Raw genomic sequence first — 19,410 nt, 5'->3', positions numbered from 1 at the left:
CAGTGCAGGCATTCTGCCCTGAACCTACCTGCAAACCGGATCCGCCAAGCTAGCCAGTGCAATTTGCGCTTTGCATGTCTGTGAGATTTCAATTTCGTTTTACATATTTTTCATTCACCGATGAAAAAAACCAAAATTCACAAAATTTCAGCGAAATCTTCTAGTATCTAAATATTTAGAAGGGAAAAGAAACCACCATATTAGCTCTCAAAATCACAAAATTACCATGTGTGAGCAATGATAACGGTCTAAGAGGGGCGTGAATTATGACACTTAGGAACTATTCAGTTCTAAAAACTTCACAAGATAAACTAATCTCAATTTCTATTTAAATGTGCTCTAGATTTATCTAATACGTCTACTATATCGCTTACGAGAATTGTAACCTACTTAAATTACAAATATATAAATACGAAAACGTAAATAATGTAGAAAGATAAACTTGGCAAAATGGATTTTTATCTTGTAGTATCGATGGCATGAATATCACCCCTAGTCCACGTTAAAACTCTACAAAAGATATGCTTCCGGTTAGCACGACTCTTCTCGTCACGGCTCTTGAGCTATCAAATCATCAATATAAGGTCTCAAGCATGGTGAGTCATCAAACCACCAAGGCAATGTCTCACCACTAGCATCTCTTCCGATCACTTGCCACCGTGATCACTTTGGAGCTTAAGCCACCAAGGCAAGAGTTTCCACATCCCTGTATACGTGTATTGCCGCCACTCCACACAAAATCGAAGGGTCAACAAGCTTGAGTCACCAAGACCTAAGATGTCGACGAGTCACAAAGACTCTAATGCATCGACGTACCACTCGGTATAAGTTAGGATCACTCCTTGATCCCTTCTTCAAGTTGCAGTGTCCAGCTAAAACTCATTCTAGGTCTATAAGCACTAATCATTGTCTAATCTTGTGCTTAATTATCTTGAATGATCACTTTAAGCACTTTAATGGTTTAGATATCTTCTCAAATGTATATGAGCTTTCTCTAGACTCCAGAACCATACCACACGTTAAATGACTGAGTGAAAGAGTATTTATAGCCTTATATATGTCAACTAGCCGTTTTCCTAACAGCTCAGAAAAACTGTTAGCACCGGATGATCCTGTGAGACCAGTAATACTAACACCGGATTATCCGGTGAGTACAAACTTAGAAACTAGCCGTTAGAACCCCACTCAAATCCTCTGTGGACACCAGATATTCTAATGTGACTTGAAATCTATCACCAGATCTCCCGGTGAGTTATCTTAAACCAAATCACGTCACTTCTTCTCTGTGCGAAATGCTCTAGTGCATTCATCTATGTAATCACCGGACTATCCGGTGAATTGATCTTCATTCTTCACCACTTGTAGTCATCTCTGCAAGAAATGCTCCATCGCTATGCTCCGATGTGCACAAACCAAGCACCATACCTTCCAGTGGGTTGATCTTCAGTCTTTGCACTTGTATTCTTCTCTACAAGAAATGCTCCGGTGCTATTCAGTACAGATCATCGGACTATCCGGTGAGATCCTTAGCATTCTCCCTTTTATCAGAAACGTTCCAGTGAATTCAACACAAAAAGCACTAGACTACCTGCTAAAGTCACCAGTCTACATGCATAATGCTCCGGTGAGTGCGAACTCTTCTGCACCGAACCTTACAGTGAGGTTAATTTTCCTGTGACTTCTCCAATCCAATTAGACTTTGTCTCAGCTGAAATAACTTCTTTATGTATTACATCCATAAGACCTACTAACATATATTCTCAACAAAAATATTAGTCTCAATGATTATATTGTCATTAGTCACTAAAATCACAATCATGATCTAATAGAGTCATTTTTGCTACACCATATTAATCTAAAAAAAATGATATAGATAGCTATAAACATATAACGATCTAGATTAAACTAAATAGTTTATATTAAATACGATTAATAAATAGGTAAATTCAGAATTAAAAGATACGGAAAATTAACAGTTCGTTTGGAAAGCAAAACATCTAAATAAAAGGTCCAAATAAAATAAAATAAATATTAATTAAAATTAAGGTTAGAATAGAAAAAAGAAGAATTCATATCAAATATAGTCTTAGAAAAAAATCAAATTATTATAAAAATTAAATATCTAAATAAAGATTCGATGTAAAATATAATTAATGAATAGATAAAATTCATAATGAAAAAATTAAAAAAATTACTACTAGATAGAGATGTTAATAGAGAATTCTCCATCTGTGAATGACTCCCATCCTCATCCACGAATGAAAGAAAAATCTCTATTCCTATTCTCGTCCTCGTCCCTGTCCCTGCTAACGGGGATTATTTCCTGCCCATCCTCGTCCCCACGGGGAATAGGGACCTGACAGGGAACTCGTCTCTGCTAAAAATTGAGCAGACAGAGGGTGGCACCGATTGGGCTCAGTTCGGGCTAGATAGGAGCGCGCTGAGTTAGTGAGTGATGGGAGATGAGCTTAAATATTTAGTACATGAACAAATGGACTTATGTTGTTTAACTTAGGGTAATCCTATAGGCTGAGCTCTAAGATGAGGACATACGACTATATATATAAAACACATATATTCGGGGTCCCATGGGGAAGCGGGGACGGTGGTTGTGGAATCGTCCCCGCTCTCGCCATACCCGACGGGGCACTTTTTCTCTCATTAAACTCCTTGCAGAGGAAAATTGGTCACATTCTCATCTCCTAATAGAGGAATTCTCAGAGAACAGAGATTGAGGCCGTGTTGACATCATCACATCACACAGGCAGCAGGCGAGACACAACACGAAGGAATGGCAAATATATTTAAATTTTTGTTAGAATGCCTACACCTGACGCACAAATTATAACAGTTGAACAAAACATATACGAATCAAACCAATACGTTATACAATTTGGATATAAGTTTAGAGCATAAATAAATTTCTCCTCTATTAACCTAATTTTTATCTCTTCTTTTAATTCTATTCGTTTTGTAACTAAATGACACTAACCTCGTAAAAAAAAGCTAAATAGACTAAATTTTAATCAAGTTTATCATGATAAAAATATTATAGAGAGGCTAGATACATTAATAGTGTGGACCATCTTACTAGTGATATATATAATCATTTCTTTAAATATAAGCACCCATGTTAAATCTAGACTCAAACCTGAGCGGACATGTTCCACCATGAATACCTAGCTTTGTGACCGCTGAACATTCAAATTGAACCAATCAATTATATATGGCATACTCCTAAAAATCTACATATAAACTGAACATTTGAAGCATTAGTGACTCCTAAATGGAACGAAAACTAAGTGAGGAATATCAAAAGCTTATGGACCATGAAATTTGTTCCTAGTTGATGTTTTGCACTTTGCTACGAGCCTATGATCGGGTAGTTGTGGCGGGCCACAAATCATATATTTTTTTAAAAACCCTAGTATAACTAAATAGTACTAACTTCCTAAACAAAATCATACTTATTTTTTTAAAAAAACCCTAGTATAACTCGTAAAAACACACACACACATATATATATATATGCACTTATACAGTATTTACTAAAGAACGAATAAATAAAATTTAAAAATTGATAAAATCATCGTAGGTGCCTCACTATCAACAAATACGATATTATCACTAAAAGAAAATTTTATTTTAATGAGACATACAATGAGCATACTCGGAGTTTAATATCTGATGATGAATAGATATATAACTATATCCGCTAACCGGCCAAACAAAACTTTGTTCTCGCCAGACTGTACTCTACAGTTAAGTCGATTGACTTTGCAACAACCGTCAAGCGCACACCCCCTTCGAGAAGAGGACTTTTTTTATGGCAAGGAAGAAACCTTTTTATGGCAAAGAGGAAGAAGACGACTTTGCTACAACCAGCAGAGTGAGGTCAACAAGAGACTGACCAGTGTACAACCAGCATCGTGTCGTTCCATGAGGGAGATTGGACTCTGTCACACACGTTCTTATTACAAATTTTCTACAAATTTACAGCTCACACAAGCAGACTAGGAGCGGTATGCAGAGCTATGCACACAGACACATGCAGCAGCGGGTCCATGGGAATTTGAGCCGCCGCAGTTCCAGAAAATATCTGAAACATACGGGACCTGATTGGTGAACATCTCATGAAACCAGCGAGCATTGCCATTCGGACAGCCTATCAATCAGTTGGCGATCGACGGGAAGACCCAGACCGGGGGCGGCCATTTCCAGAGCAAGTCGCGCACTGCGCCGCGCGGCGTCCTGTAGCTCCCGTCGGCGAGGTCGAGCACCCCCACGTCCGGCGCCACCTCGTGGCACCTGTTGTGCGACCACTGCCCGTCGTCGGTGAAGTAGACGCAGTTGCCCCTCAGCTCGGGGCAGCAGCCGCCATCCACCGGCACGCACAGCGACGCGTTCTTCCCCAGGAACAGCGCGCGCCCGGCCAAAACGCGGCTGGTGTCCTTGCCGTCCACCAGCGCCCACTGGGCGCGGCCTCCTGCGCCGACCGTCCACTCGAAGAGCACGACCTTGGTGGTCGTGTACTCGACGTGCTCTGGCCGGGGCTCCCACTTGTACCGCGCGTGCGCCGTGTCCCGGAGCCGGTGCACCTGGAGCAGGTGCCCAGGCGAGAGCTCCACGAGGTACTTTCGGCACGCTGCCGACATGGAGCACTCGCGTTCCGTGCAGCAACACGGCGGTGCGATCGGCCTGGACGGTGTCGGTATCGCGTCCGTGGTGGCGTCCATGTCCCAGGCCTCGACGCGCCCCGCGGTGTCCATCGTGTACACCGCTCGCCGTTGCGTCCCATCGGCGCTGGCCGCAGAGGACGCGCGCACGGCGTCGACCCAGCAGCGCGCGGGTGTGTTGATGAGCAGAGTCCATTTCGTGTCCCCGGCTCGGGCGATGGCGAGACGGTGCAGGGGCTGGCAGATGAGCAGCACGGCGTAGCCGCCCCACGAGCCCGACGGGGTCACCCGCCGTGGCGCGGACACGAGGATAGCCTTCTCGTAGACCTTGTACCGGAGCCTGTCCGGCGCGACTGTCTCCGGCGGGATCACCACCTCTTCTCCGTTGCCGTCATCATCAGTGAAACAGCACCGAAGGTTGTAGCTTACGGCACGGCCGTCCGAGTCGCGGATGGCATCGACGAACGGGAGCGTGCCGACGGACGGCAGCGTCACCTGTGCGCCGGTGACCGGGTTCAGGAGCTGCAGCTCCGAGGCGGCGTCGGCGGTTACGAGCCACCCGTCAGACGAGCCGACGCAGAAGCGGTTGGAGATGGCGGGAGCCGGCTGCCGGATGGCGTACGACCTGCCATCCGAAAGGCTCAAGAACCGCGCCTCCAAGAACTTGGAGCCATCTTCACAGCCCCTCGTGCGTCTGTGCGCGGTCGGGTTGAAGGGGAGCATGAGCCACGGGGACCGCACGGCCTGAAGCCGCGTGGCGGTGGCGGTATCGGCGGCGGACTGCCACGCGGTGCAGACGGCGGGGAGGCGGAGGCGGTCCGGCACGGGGAGGCGTCCGAGGACGGACTCAAGGAGGTCGCGCGGGAGGTCGGCCCAGCCCGACCTCCCGGCGGCGGCGAGCTTGCTCATAGCCATCGGCAACGCGACACACAAAACAATCGATCGCTTGAGGAGGGAAGAACGAAGGCGGAAGGGATGTGGTTCTTGCCTCGAGAGGCGTGCGTGGCAATGACTGTTCCGTCGTGCCGTGCCCACGTATTTATTTCGTTGCATGCCGCCGGCGCAGGTCTCGCCGTCTCGACTCTGACTACTGACCAGGTTGGTCGGTTTGGCCGATATGTTCGACAGCGACGGTGGTTTTCTCACATGCTGTGGGCGCCCCCGTTTTCCGGTGACTTTGCCGGGCCGTCGCCTCTTCGGACTATCTCGCGGGCCGCAATGCAAAATCAGTTAGTGGGCCGGCCACTTTCTGGGCCACGCCTCTCGGTTTTCGCACCGTAACGAGCCAAAATCCACTTGCGTTTGGTGACTACTTTTTCTAGCCTAGGGCTGGCAGCAGGATAGGTCACGACTGGATGCAGCAAGAGTGACCGGAAAGATGAATAAAAAAACTTGATCCGAGCTCGGACCACTTAACGGGTGCAAAATTACCCTCGGGCTCAAAACATGATGAGACTAGCAGGTTTTTAGGACTTGAATCGCAAAAAAAAAAAACCAGAGGATCAATCATTTACTCATGTTTTTAGGACTTGAATCAATGTTCCTTATATACTTTGGTGTGCAATCGTTTGCCCTCTATCCTTTTGTTTTCAAAATAGGTGTGTATGAAGCTGTGTGGCCTCGGAATTGTACGAAAACGTAACAAATATAAAAATCAAGAAAAGAGAACAGCACGTAGCGGCGTCCTCACCTTCTCCCCCGTTTTAATGATTTGGCAGTGCTCCCGGCTATGGCTTCCGTGCCATATATTTCATTTTCTAAAAAAATAAGAAAAAATATATGGAAAAGGAAAGACTAACTGTGCAGTTCGGTCAATCTGGCTAGTTCAGTCTTCTGTATATTTTCTTTCACGAAAGGGCAAGAGCTCCACTATTCAATTAAGGATGAGATTACAGTCTTAAGTATATACTCTCCGTTCTTTTTTATTTGACGTCATTGAATCTCCACGGTATTTGCGAGGTAACTTGGCTACTACTTTTTTTTAATAACTTTATATCAATGCATACCAAATAAATTTTATTTAAATAAATAAAATTCAAAGACTAATCTAGGAATGCAATTTTTATATAGCCAATCTTATTAGTCTTAAATATACTAGTGGTCAAACTTTTGAAAGCTTGATGGCATGGATTCTAGGACAAAATATCTTAAATTTTACCAAAATTTGGTCATGCATAGGTTTTGGTCGCGGCCAAATTTTAGCTTAGCACACTGAAGACACAAATCAAACAGGCCGTAGGAGGTACGGTTACAGGCAGAGGTAGGTAGTTTCTTTCACCTTTTCCCCGCATTTTGTTTGACTGTATGTTAGCTGCATTGGATTTGAAGCAACTTAGCAGTTGTACGTTTACAACCAAAGTCAGCGCATGACTTGAAGTACAATAGGCACTGTTGAAGAAAACAAGGGTTGACTTAACCCAAGTTTCTAAAGGAACCTGTGCTTATGAGCTTCATTAGGTGTAATGGCCTAACGGCTCAAGTCACCTCTTCTGATTGGCCTGCCCGGCAACGCAATTTTTCACTCACAGTTCGCATCGTGTGATGCATATAAGCCTTGTTCATTATTCACACTTCGGTTAAACCCCAAAACATTGAGTAGAATAAAAGTGATCACATACCACGAGTTTTTTCTAAATATCAAGGCCGGCCGAGTACTGCCTATTTATTTGCATCCCAAAGTTCAAATCCAACTGCAACTATAGCAACATCAAATTGGCCGCTCATATCAGCAGAAAACATTATAATTTATTTATCTGAGAATCAGTAGAGCTCCATCCTGACGTGGAACAATTTGTCTGTCTGATCTTTGGTTCTGTACTCCATGAGAAATTTTATGTACCCAAATCATTCACTGAAAAGGGTCCTGGAGCCCAAATATGAACGGGGATAACTTCACAGCTGCAAATCCATGTGCCTTTGCTACAAATATAAAACATGGACCTGAATTTGTAGTCCAGGCGCAACTTGATATGGTAATCTTATCTCAACTTGCCAAAAGCTGTATCTCACTCAACCTATTTCGTTTCAGTACTGTATTAATCGAGCCACGGCGCCATGCGATCATTGTACATCGATCGTCGAAGCTACCTAGCTTAGACAACGGGCATGCATTGGAAATCCTTGCTGTCTTGACACAGAATTTTGTGATCAGGTCAAACGTTACTGGTGCAGTGAAGTCAATCGCAAAGCCTGAACTTTACTCGAATCAAGATTTCCCTTCTTCAAGCAATCAAGAAGACTTCCAGACTGGTTTTTGATATTGCATATATAATTGTCAGCAAATCATAAACTTCCCAGCAAATCTCTTGTCAGGAAAAACAGTGACCCAGTTAACTGAAGATTCTGAGCTCTCAACAACCAGCCTGCACTTCAACTGAAGTCTGAAACACTGAACCAGTCATACCGATTCAGTCTCTTCTTCTGCGTCTTGTTTCGGCAGGCATCTGCGTCTTGTTAGATGAGATGAGGCGGTGAAGAATAATAAATCCAATCCGCCAACCGATTGATCTTGTTTGGAGCTTGTCGATTCGCGGTGGCAGCAGAGGCGCAGAGCTTCGGATGGGGCCATGTGCGCCGCTTCATGGGTCAGGGTCACATCTCTCGCTCGTCGCGTAGTATTGGCCACCATGTGCTTCACTTCACTTGTGTGTCCATCCGGGCCATTCCATGCTGCACGTATCTGCCCTCAAGTTCTTCATTAGCCCTGCAAGTATGGAGTATTTTATTGGAGCTAAACAGTCGACGAGGCAGATGAAGCTGCAGCTCTGGATACTGAACCTGATGAACAGAGCAGTAAAGGTCATGGTCGACGCAGCCATAACTTCCTCTCCCTCCCTCCCTCCCCGTTACCTTATCACACTATGAGATGAGATGCACAAGCACATGCCGTAGCTTCTTCCATACATGCCGTCATGCAGGTGCAGTGCTGAGCTTGCTGCTGCGATCGCACGGTGCGCAAGTCACGATGCGGCACCTCACATGCATGTCGGCATGCGGCTGCGGCACCCATCTCGCACGCGTGCCGCGTGCGTGTGTATATATACACGGGCTTCGCAGAACCCCATGCTCAGTTTGCGTTGCAAGGGTCATCGGTTCATCGCCGACTCCTCCAGGCACGTCGGCACAGAAGCAGAGTAGTACGGCATAGAAATCGCAGTTTGCCGCGCTTGCTTATCGGGAATGGCACGCGCTTATGTGCACCTCGCGGCGGCGGCCCTGCTGGCGACCGGCTGCGCGCTGGTCGCCGCCTCGACGGTCGGGGCGTTCGTGCCGTCCGGCTGGAGCAAGGGCACCGCGACGTTCTACGGCGGCAGCGACGCCTCCGGCACGATGGGTACGTGCTTGCTCGTGTCCAAATGCTCGATCCGTTCTTCTCGATCGTGAACTGTGACAACTTACACCTACACGCCGCTATGTGCACCTGCAGGTGGTGCGTGCGGGTACGGGAACCTGTACTCGCAGGGGTACGGCACGCGGACGGCGGCGCTGAGCACAACGCTGTTCAACGACGGCGCGTCGTGTGGGCAGTGCTACAAGCTCATCTGCGACGCCAACGCGGACCCGCAATGGTGCCGCCGGGGCAGATCCGTCACTATAACGGCGACCAACTTCTGCCCGCCCAACTACGCGCTCCCCAGCAACGACGGCGGGTGGTGCAACCCGCCGCGGCAGCACTTCGACATGGCGCAGCCGGCGTGGGAGAAGATCGGCATCTACCGCGGCGGCATCGTGCCGGTCCTCTTCCAGCGCGTCCCCTGCAAGAGGCGCGGCGGCGTGCGGTTCACGGTGAGCGGGCGGGACTATTTCGAGCTGGTGCTAGTGACCAACGTGGCGGCGGCGGGCGCGGTGCGGTCCATGGACGTGAAGGGCACGCGCACGGCCGGGTGGATTACCATGTCCCGGAACTGGGGCGTCAACTGGCAGTCGCTGGCGTACCTCAACGGACAGGGTCTCTCGTTCCGGGTCACCACCGACGACGGCCAGACCATCGTCTTCGCCGACGTCGTGCCGCCGTCGTGGACGTTCGGGCAGACGTACGCGAGCAGGCTGCAGTTCAAGTAAAGCTGCCCGATTCTGCTTGGTTACTTTGGTCGGCAGTGGCGTGCTTTACTGCTCTGGTCAGTTCAGCTGCCCGCCCGCGCATCCCTGCTTGTAGTTTCAGCATCGCCGGCCCTTTTTGTTCTTGAACATGCTTTTGGGTTCTTGTGTGCGATTATTCATGCGTATCAGTCAGTATTCAGTGGTAATAAATTTCAGAATTCGTACGAGCGAAATGTTTTGCAAAATATGCTCCACTAGCTTTGAGGTCCTAGACGATTCGATTCATAAAGAAAGAAATATTTATACTTATATCTCGCTTACGTAACGGGGATGTAGCTCAGATGGTAGAGCGCTCGCTTAGCATGCGAGAGGCACGGGGATCGATACCCCGCATCTCCAATATTTTTTGTCTCATTTTTTCTTTACCTTTCTGACATGGTGTTCCACGTCCGGTTGCAAAATCTCGCATGTCACTCTCTCTATCTGCACATCGGTGAGATTGGGATTTTTTTGGTTTCAGAAATTAATTCTGGAGACACTACCAAAGCAAGAGTACTTAATTGACAGTACTATGCGATAGATTTACGAGCTAACAATTGAGAAAATTTTGGAGATCAAGGAGCTATTGTTTTGACACTTGATAGCGTTTGGCTACATGCAACTGCATTGCAGAGATATCTGAATCTTGTGCTTTGCTATGCCGTGAGGACAAGTAGACAAACCAAAACAAGGAATGCTGAGAGAAGCTGTTTGTTCCTCAATCTCAATACTATTTCTGTCCACGAAAAAAATTAGTGTGTTACTGTACACACAAAAGAAACACTCTTAGTTCTTCAAATTTCTACTACTATCATATCAAATTATGGACAAATATTAACAAGTCAATTAACAATCAATAGTTTGCTGATTTTCACAAAAAAAAAAAAAGCAAACTAGCTTTCAGACGGTGGCGTCTCCAGCGAGGGCAAGCCACGCGTCATTTCGTGAGCCACCATCCTCCTGCTCCGGTTGATGGTGATCAGGCAGAGGCAGACGTGCTCCTCCAGCTCCTCCAACTGCGCCTTGAGGTCCGCCTCGCACTCATCCTCCTCCCTCGCCACCTCCTGCAGCAGCGGCCGCTCGCCGTGCCCGCGCATCGCGATGCGCGCCACGTCGCGCCCGTGCTCTAGCTCGTCGTGCGCGCGCCGCACCATGCGGCTCACCGTGTCCAGGTCGCGCCCCACGATGTAGGCGCCGCGCGCGGCCGCGTCCGCCGTCGCGCCGGCGCGCGCATAGTGACGCTCGCTGACCTTCTCGGCTGCCCACCGCACGGCGGTCGCGGGGCTGGCGCCCACGGCCACGGCCACCGCGCCTATGCCCACCACGGCGTGCGCGGCGAACACCACCGCGGCAACGATGGCGGCCGCGCACGCGGCGACGAGCGCAGCCGCGGCCGTGCCCCGCACTACGCGCGCAGCCCGAGCGAGCCTCCGGAGCTGGCGCTGCGCCGCGGCCAGGCGCGAGGCCAGCGGACCGCACCGCGCGTGCACCTCATGGAACCCGGAAAGGCAGCCTGGCGAGAGAGGGTTGTCAAGGTGGACGTGCTCCGCGAGCGCGTCCTTCGCGCCAGGTTCTTTATCGCCGCCTTCCAGCCGCAGAAGCAGCCGGCGGATCGTGAGGTGGTGGCGCCGCGCCGCGCCGATAGCGGTGAGCAGCGCAGAGCACGCCTCGCAGGCCTCCTGCGTCACGTCGAAGTACTCGATCAGAAGGGTGACCACGCGGCGCTTCCTTCGCCGTCGCCGCTGCCGCCTGCACCGCGCGAGCACCTCCGGGCTTGGCTCCAGCACAAAGTCGTCAAGAACGGTGTACGAGCACGACTGCTCCACGGCCGCCGCCGCCGCCGAGTCGTCCTCGCGGTCACCCTCGTGATCATGACGCGAGTCCTTGACTCTGGACTTGGAGGAGGAGAGCTTGAAGGAGGAGGAGAAGGTGTGCCTGAGGTGGTGGTGCGCGTTCGACCATAGGTCGAGGAAGGATTTGGACTTGAAGGCACGGTCGTACTCCTCATCGACGTCGAGCGGGCTGCGCGGCGGCAACCGCCCTGGAGTGCTGCAAGGGGCGGAGTTACTGCTCCTGTCCATGGTTTCAGCTGCATCGATGGAGTTCGAGTTGGAGATGAGATCATCAAAGCGAGCACGTAACAAACAACGCAAGAATGCAAGGCAAAGCAACGTGGTATATATGGACAGCATGAGAAAGCGTCAAGAAATGGTTTTGAGACTTCTGAATTTTGGGTAAAGAATGTCGTTGCTTGACATGCAAATAGGATCGGAGTAACACAGAGACTTAGCAGAAGGAAATCAAGGAAACACATGCTTCAACTCTACAAAATGATTCATTGGTTTTCATCGCATTTGATCCCTTTGTGCTACACTAATCTTGCATGAAGGACTAGCTAGCTTGACTATATGTGGACTATGCATGATGAAATGCTCACACTCCAACTAGTAGAAGGCAAAAAGTAAACGCCAATGAGTTCAATTTCGTGAAACAATGGAATACACTAGGGACTAGCGGCATTTAATTAACCTGCAGTATATATAGTTGATTGCGTGTTGCAAACATGATAGGATCGAGCTTATCAACAATAATACATAGCATTACCAAGACAAAACATTCCTTCAACAGGTAATTAAAGACCAACTTAGCCACAAAACATGAGAGAAACCAGCAAAGATGGCCAAATGGTGCACTTGCTAATTTGGCAAAGCATACAGCAATATGGCTACAAGAACAATAAGTTTGTAATAATCCATGAATCCGACCAAAATATATGCAACATTACTGATCATGGAAACATGTAAAATAAATCATGTTTAGAAACTAATAAGCTAGTACAATCATTTCAATACATCATCCTAGCTAGAAACTTACGAGTTCCGATCCTAAAAATTGATCTGGTTGCTGATGAAGGCGATGGCGACCTCATTTGTATTGACTGATCGCTTAAACAGAACAAAACCTCTATCACTCTCTTCTATCAGTCCGATCTCTCAATCTAACATAGCTCAAGTGCTCGCAGCTAGTGTATTTGTTTATATGGAACTTGGAAATTTCATATGAAATTGTGGCCTTCCTCTTATATAGGCATCCATGAATGCAGTGAGAGAGAAAGAGAAGCTCTTGCAAGGCAAGAAACAAAACCCACAAGCCACCAAGAGAGAGGTGGCTCCTTTCTGGTACAGACCCAATGAAAAAAGATACGGCAACACGACAGAAGGGACACGAAAGCACACACCATTCCACCACACACGGTTGTATGGCACAACGACGATACTGTGTTGGTTAAGTAATATAGTGTCGATATCTTTCGAGTAATTCACATACCATTAATGATAATTTTGCGTACAAATAAGCCCAGAGTCTATATGTCACGTGGACGGATAAACATGATGATTAGGAGTTTTCTTCCTTTTTCGATATTTGTTGTTCAAGAAAAAAACCAACATATATACGTATGTACAGACCAACGGTATTGGTTGAGTAGATGCTATATAAGAGTCTAAAATGTTCTAACTTGTAGTCACAAAGGTGCGAAGCAAAAAATGCATGGCAATACTCATGTTTATCTATTATACGATGATAGCTTGTCGATAAACATTTCAATACAAATACGCAAGAACTGCTATCAATTGAACTGCTCTCGGTTATACATGAGGACGTGGAGCTAGCTAGCCATATATAGGAATTTTAGGTTTGGAGTGAAAGCTTTAATCAAGTATGTGGGTAAAAGCCTCCTTTCCGTTAGCGGCGGATCGAGCAGACCCTACAGCTACCAGGGTCATAGAAGCAATTGTCCATTAAACGTTCGTCGAGAGATTTGTAAAAAAGTGAAATAGGCATTGGTCTAGCCCAGGGCATTCACATTTCTTGCTTCGCCTATGTTTCATGTTATGTTTGGACACGCAAGAGTTTGACCCAATCCATAAAAGCAAGTATGTAAGAGTTTGACCTAATCCATAAGAGCAAGAACAATGGTGCCGTCTCAAAGACCGCCTCATGTATCGGCATGTAATCATCAGACAACTTAACAAACAACCTATATAATATGGTCGTATTTTTAGTTATCTCGTAGTAATTCTACAAGCCCTTGATTTATGTATGTATCAAGTGAAAGTTGCGAGTGCATGGCAACGACAATGTGTACAATGGAGCCAGAGTAGTCTCGTAGTCCTAGATTTTATCTAATGAGACTGTTGTTTCACGATATGACGCCCTCTTTCTCTCACCACTCTCACCCATCCACATCATCTGTCACTATTACAGAACATGGTTTCACTGCCAGTTCCAACCTGGCTTTCGCTGCTGGTTTTGGAACTGGTGGTACACAAGCGGCAGTGAAGCCATATTCACTATCACTATTAGGCTTTTCCGACCGGTAGTGATGGTATTTTCGAAAATAAAGAGAAAAAAGGTGACCACTCCTCAACGCCGCCGCTCTGCCATGCCCACGAACCACCGCACCTATTTCGCTGCGTGCTCCCTGCAAAGAAAAATGCCGCCGCCACAGCTTCACCGTGCCCAGGCGCCGCTACGCCTGCTCCAGCTCCCAGCCATCGCCACTAAAAGTGCATCTAGGTCCCCTATGTGAGTTTTAGCTTATTGATGACAAACGATTAAGGGACTAATAGGTTTACTGAAGTTATGAGCATGTTTCAAGTCCTATTGGTTAAGTTAAGAGATGTTGGCGTCCCTTAAAAAGAAAAGAGAAGCGGCGTGTCGTTACTCAATAGGCTTTAATTCATTTTAGTTTAAATTTGAGTTAAGGATAGCTGTACTATCAAGAGAGATGCATATTGATAGTCTTGAAGGTGTCTCAGTGCTCAAAATATCCTTTTAGAATCAAAAGTTGAGAGACACAATCACCCACGGATACCGGAAAAAAGGTTTAGTTGTCTAAGCCCGGAGTCTCCGGGTGAACCTGGATACTTCGGACTCTGTTCAGTTGGTCGAAGCCTCTGAGTGAGACTCCGGTAGAGAGTCTCGGTGTGAGCGTGAGAGCTCTACACAGAGTCTCCGGGTTAACCCGGATACTCCGGAGTTCTGTTTGTGGCCGGAGTCTCTGAGTGAGACTCCGCCAGAGAGTCCCGAGTAGGCCTAAAGCGCTTAACCCAGAGTCTCCGGGTTGACTCGGATATTCCAGGTTCTGGTGTCTCCGGACCCTCCGGAGAGGCTCCGAACAGTGTTTTTGCTTGCGTTCCCCTGTGTTACTCGGAGTGATCCGGGTGGACCCGGATACTCCGGGTCAGTTCAAAATACACTGTAACGGCTAGTTTTTTTTTTAAGTGAGCTATAAATACCCCACAACCCCCCTCTTGAGTAGCTGCTGAACCAACTCGTGGACAAACACATTCAAAGCCATTCAATAGCCCTCCTAACTCTTCTAGAGCTTTAATTTGTGCAAGATTTGGAGATTAGGTTTTGGGAAGTGAGATTGAGTGCTAGAAAGCAAAAATCCACTCTTGAGCACTTGAGATCATCGCCAAGCTTTCGATTCATTTTTTTTTCTCTTAGAGCTGTGAGCTCCTAGACAGCAAGGCGTCACCCGGAGAGCACCTAAATTTGTGGAGTGCCCCGGGAAGTTTGTATTACACTCTTTGATTTGAGTAAGAATCTTCGCTTGATTTTTGTGGTCGCTTGGGAGAGGAAATGGTTGAAAAAGATCCGACTCTTTGTGAGCTCCTTAATGGAGACGTAGACACCTCTTTATGAAGTGGCCGAACTTCAGGACAAGTCCTTGACTCCTTTATTTTGTTGCACATTTACTTGTTTGAGTTAATCTTTGGTGATTTTCTCGATCTACTTGTTTGTGTGCATATGACTGCAGGTTATTGGTGATAAGGTATTTAGATTTCTTTTAGAACATGTGGTAACTTACAGAATCACTTTGATTTACTTGAAAGTTCTTCATAAGTTTCAATTTTCTATATAATCCGGACTATCCGGATAAGACCGGAGTATCCGGGTTCTGTATAACCCAGAGTCTCCGGATTAACCCAGAGTATCTGGATTCAGTAATCCGCTGCAAAGTTTTTAAATTTCAGGAATCGCCTATTCACCCCTATCTAGGCGACATCTCGTTCATTTCAGCCACCTCCTCCCCTGCGACGACAACGTTGTTCCCGCTCGTGCCCGACCACCCTCGCCGGATGACCAACTCGCACCTCGCACCGGCAGCCCCGCCCATAGCAGCTCGCCGTATATCCGGTAGCCCCGTTGTGAATCTGCCCTCACTCGCTAGGGATCTGGCGTCTGGCATGGTGGCTGAGGAGAGAGAGAGAGAGGCGGTGGTGGGGTGGGGGAGAGAGGGGGGGCGCGGAGGTCTCTGCACTGAGGCATGGGTGGGAGAGAGAGAGATAGAGAGAGGGTGAGGCTGCGAGGACTTAGAAAAATTTGGAGTGCAGGCCGAAGAGAGGGGGTCGGATGTGAAGCAACGGATGCGAAAGTGGATTTTATGAAAAATTTGGGTCCAGAGCCTAGGCTTATCTGCCCTTTTTTTTGAACAGGCATGAAAACCTATCACTGTCGGTTTTTAATACGAGCCGGTAGTGATAAGTCGTTATAACTGTCGGTTCTTCTCTAAAACCGACAATGATAATATTTTTCTTACGAACCGACAGTGAAAAATGTATCACTACCGATTTTAATTGATTCGGCAGTGACGAGACGGCAAAAAAGACCATTTCTATAGTAGTGCGAAATTCTACGTGGTAATGCGTGAGACAGTATGTTGGACAACCATTCAGGGTGGATCCACCTTGTTTCCACATGGTACACAGAACACCAGTTAAATTTTTATTTTCTAGTAATTCATCATTTGTAGTAACCTATGTAACATTTTCTAACCCAATAAATTGGGCATCCGGACCTTAGCAAACCAGCTTAGGACATCCGGTCATTTTATTCGGGTTCGCCACTGCAACCAATGTATCCGCCCTGAGGATCGGACCTAACCCCTATGCATCTAAACAAATCCTGAAAGAAAAATATGGAACAGGTCATGGTTGTGCACCGGCTGAGGGAGCGAGTGGACCTAAGAATTTTGCATGAGACACGTATGATGTTGCTGCAGTTTCCCACATTGGCGGCCGTGGCTGATCAGCCGAGCTCGCCGGCCCGTGTCATTCATTAATCACGCGCTGCCGCGTTTGAGGTCGATGCGACGTTCTTGGCTGGGCTGCCTCCATGCATCCGTCTCCCCTCCCTGATTCCCGCGCTAGCTAGCTGCATGACTTCTGCTTGGGCCGGGTACGTCGTCGTCGTCGTCGTCGTCGTCCAGCTCCAGCTCGGAAGGAAGGCGAGCACCGCAAGCTCACGCAACCGTGGCTACCCTAATTGGTTTCTTCTTTAGCTCGTTAACTGACTGAGTGATCCGAGTGGTGTTCACCATGCACCGTATTACATGCATGCGACTCCATTGATCTTCTACTAGTACCTAGTAGCCTTCTCCATCGTTCCATTCTAATACTTAGTACACATAAGTTTTGTTAATTAGTTCGTATATATATTGCTTACACTCTACTTAGTACATGTTCCTTATACTCGATTATTGTACGTATATTGCTACTTGATATACTCAGCTATAAGCTAGATACATATATAGCTAGATCTTTTCTCCGTATGTCATGCGATACATTCTTTCAGTTTTGCCAACTGAATGAAAGCATCACCGAACAGGTGGTGTCACGTGGAATCGATGCATCTCTTGGAATTGTGATCGATGAGAGCACCCGATGGACCAAACGTAGAGCTAGATCATCACATGCATGTTTCTGGAGAAGGGAAGGGCAATCAGAAAGGTGGATCGGTTTCTGTTGCGTGCGGGCATGGACACGTGGCGTCCGTGGGGAAACCCAAACGGCCAAGACAACAACGATTGGAACTAAGTACGTGTCACCACCTCAGCTGGTCCATCGATCATCCTCTCGTGCCTGTGAGACATTTCGTTCAGGAAGAATTTTTTTTCACAATTCTTATCACCAATAAATTTTTAAGATCATTTTTTATGAGATTTTCTCTTTTTCCTTTCACGAATTTTTCGAGAAGAAACTGCTAGAGATAAAAAAAATAAAAATAGAAAGAAAAATTATAAATAAAACGAAATAAAAAGAATATGATTAAGGATGTTCTGAAAACAGAACGCCAAAGCGAACGGAGCCATACCACCCGCCAGCCATCCAGGCCATGCCACGTCACCTCACCGACGACGTGAGGCTGGGCCTTGGTCTACCTGCTTGGCGTTGAAAGGAAAGTGACGAGACTGAGAAGGGTATGCTGTTCGGTTGGTCTACAATAGAGGTGAAATGGTCCGAAACTATCGGAAAATGTTAAAAAAAATTAATTTTACATTTTTCTCATAAATAAAATTGGAAATGATAATATCGAAAAAGAATATGGCATCGGTTGTATCGAAAAATTAAAAACGGCATTGTCGGATCGGTAATACGTCAATATCGATCAGGAATCGATAATTTTGAACGAGAACATCAAACTGTAGCTCACAAGTCACAAGTTCAATAAAATCACACATGATATGACTACAATCTACATAAATATATACTAATATAACATATCTTATATGATAAGACAAATGACAAGACATATTTAATAAGACTTTTGAAAATAACCTCAAAGTGTTGATAGCGGGTCACATGAAAGCAAATGAAAATTTGTATTTCCTAAAGTCATTTCCTACCAAAGAGCAATCCAAAGCAGTGTAGGAACCAAAGTTCAGGTGCATCAAACAATTGTCAATAGATCATATTAATATAATTTTCACCACTAGCCTTGAGACGCAGGAATCATATAAATAATGAAGGAAATATTTTTTGATAAATCATTGGTGTGAAGCAATTGATAGCCTATGTGCAATTTAATTATAAGGATGTCACTGATTACATTATGAGAATACATTCAAATATTTAGGTGACGAGTGACCAGCAAGAGAAAGAGATAAAAACGATCAGAAACGATAAAAAATTGCTTAAGCCATTTCTAGTATCATTTTTTTCTCAGAATCAAAATTGAAATATGTCAGTGTAATAGGTAAGTAGTACCCCACCAGGTGGGCCCCACGTTGCCAAGTGTTAGCCAGCGGGCAGATATCCTCAAGACCATGGCCTCACCTTGTGACCAATACAAGGCTCCTGCGACCAGTTCCCTGATCGCAGAGCAAAACCTTGCTGGTCACAAGGTATGTACTCACCTAACCAGTGGTGGCACAGTGACCCATCCTGTAGCATTGCCTCGTAGACAAGCGTGATGACATCCGGTGATGGGACAGGGCATGCAGGACAACCAGAGCAGGATGTGTATGCCTATTCTTCGTCATGATGAGTTAGGAGTAGTTGACTTCATTATGTGTAGGTCAGTCACAGAGTTTGGCACGGTTCATTTGTGTGGATATCTTTTCTCCTATTATATAAAGAGGAGGATCCGACTTGTAGGAAAAAAAAGGAGAGACACATTCTGTAACAAGTTCATATAATCCATAAGAAAATACATATGACGTAGGGCTATTATCCCACGAGAGATCTGAAACTAGATAAAATTCTCGTTTTCTTGAGTCCATTAGATCGAACCTAAGAAAATGTTGATCAACGCATCCATCGACCGGTATACGTCAAATTTATTATCAAGAATTATCCCTCGACGA

General features: G+C 46.6%; 3 protein-coding genes and 1 non-coding gene across 4 annotated transcripts; 2 read left to right on the top strand and 2 right to left on the bottom strand.

The window, feature by feature from the left end:
* Positions 1-3,836: 3,836 nt before the first annotated feature.
* LOC133883725 (uncharacterized) lies at positions 3,837-5,724 on the bottom strand. The gene has a single exon (XM_062323141.1). The coding sequence runs from the start codon at positions 5,589-5,591 to the stop codon at positions 4,173-4,175; it is 1,419 nt and encodes a 472-aa protein (XP_062179125.1). The 5' UTR covers positions 5,592-5,724; the 3' UTR covers positions 3,837-4,172.
* Positions 5,725-8,764: 3,040 nt separating this feature from the next.
* LOC133883726 (expansin-A29-like) lies at positions 8,765-9,862 on the top strand. Its single transcript, XM_062323142.1, has 2 exons — positions 8,765-9,009; positions 9,103-9,862. The coding sequence occupies exons 1-2, from the start codon at positions 8,856-8,858 to the stop codon at positions 9,735-9,737; spliced, it is 789 nt and encodes a 262-aa protein (XP_062179126.1). The 5' UTR covers positions 8,765-8,855; the 3' UTR covers positions 9,738-9,862.
* A 180-nt stretch (positions 9,863-10,042) lies between these two features.
* TRNAA-AGC (transfer RNA alanine (anticodon AGC)) lies at positions 10,043-10,115 on the top strand. Its single transcript has one exon. It is a non-coding gene; the product is annotated as a tRNA-Ala (tRNA).
* A 386-nt stretch (positions 10,116-10,501) lies between these two features.
* LOC133931443 (putative UPF0496 protein 2) lies at positions 10,502-12,786 on the bottom strand. Its single transcript, XM_062378318.1, has 2 exons — positions 12,630-12,786; positions 10,502-11,844 (listed from the first exon to the last, which is right to left on the bottom strand). Exons 1-2 carry the CDS (start codon positions 12,682-12,684, stop codon positions 10,649-10,651), a joined length of 1,251 nt encoding a protein of 416 aa, XP_062234302.1. The 5' UTR covers positions 12,685-12,786; the 3' UTR covers positions 10,502-10,648.
* Between the last annotated feature and the right edge of the window lie 6,624 nt (positions 12,787-19,410).

This window comes from Phragmites australis, chromosome 10, assembly GCF_958298935.1.
Source record: "Phragmites australis chromosome 10, lpPhrAust1.1, whole genome shotgun sequence".
Taxonomy (NCBI): Eukaryota; Viridiplantae; Streptophyta; class Magnoliopsida; order Poales; family Poaceae; genus Phragmites; species Phragmites australis.
The sequence above is the reverse complement of the archived record's forward strand: the minus strand, read 5'-3'. Positions and strand labels throughout refer to the sequence as shown.

Coding starts and splice junctions, on each gene's coding strand:
- LOC133883725 (XM_062323141.1), bottom strand. CDS start 5,591: ATGGCTATGAGCAAGCTCGCCGCCGCCGGGAGGTCGGGCTGGGCCGAC.
- LOC133883726 (XM_062323142.1), top strand. CDS start 8,856: ATGGCACGCGCTTATGTGCACCTCGCGGCGGCGGCCCTGCTGGCGACC. Junction 9,010..9,102: donor CGACGCCTCCGGCACGATGG/GTACGTGCTTGC, acceptor GTGCACCTGCAG/GTGGTGCGTGCGGGTACGGG.
- LOC133931443 (XM_062378318.1), bottom strand. CDS start 12,684: ATGAGGTCGCCATCGCCTTCATCAGCAACCAGATCAATTTTTAGGATC. Junction 11,845..12,629: donor AATTTTTAGGATCGGAACTC/GTAAGTTTCTAG, acceptor CCATCGATGCAG/CTGAAACCATGGACAGGAGC.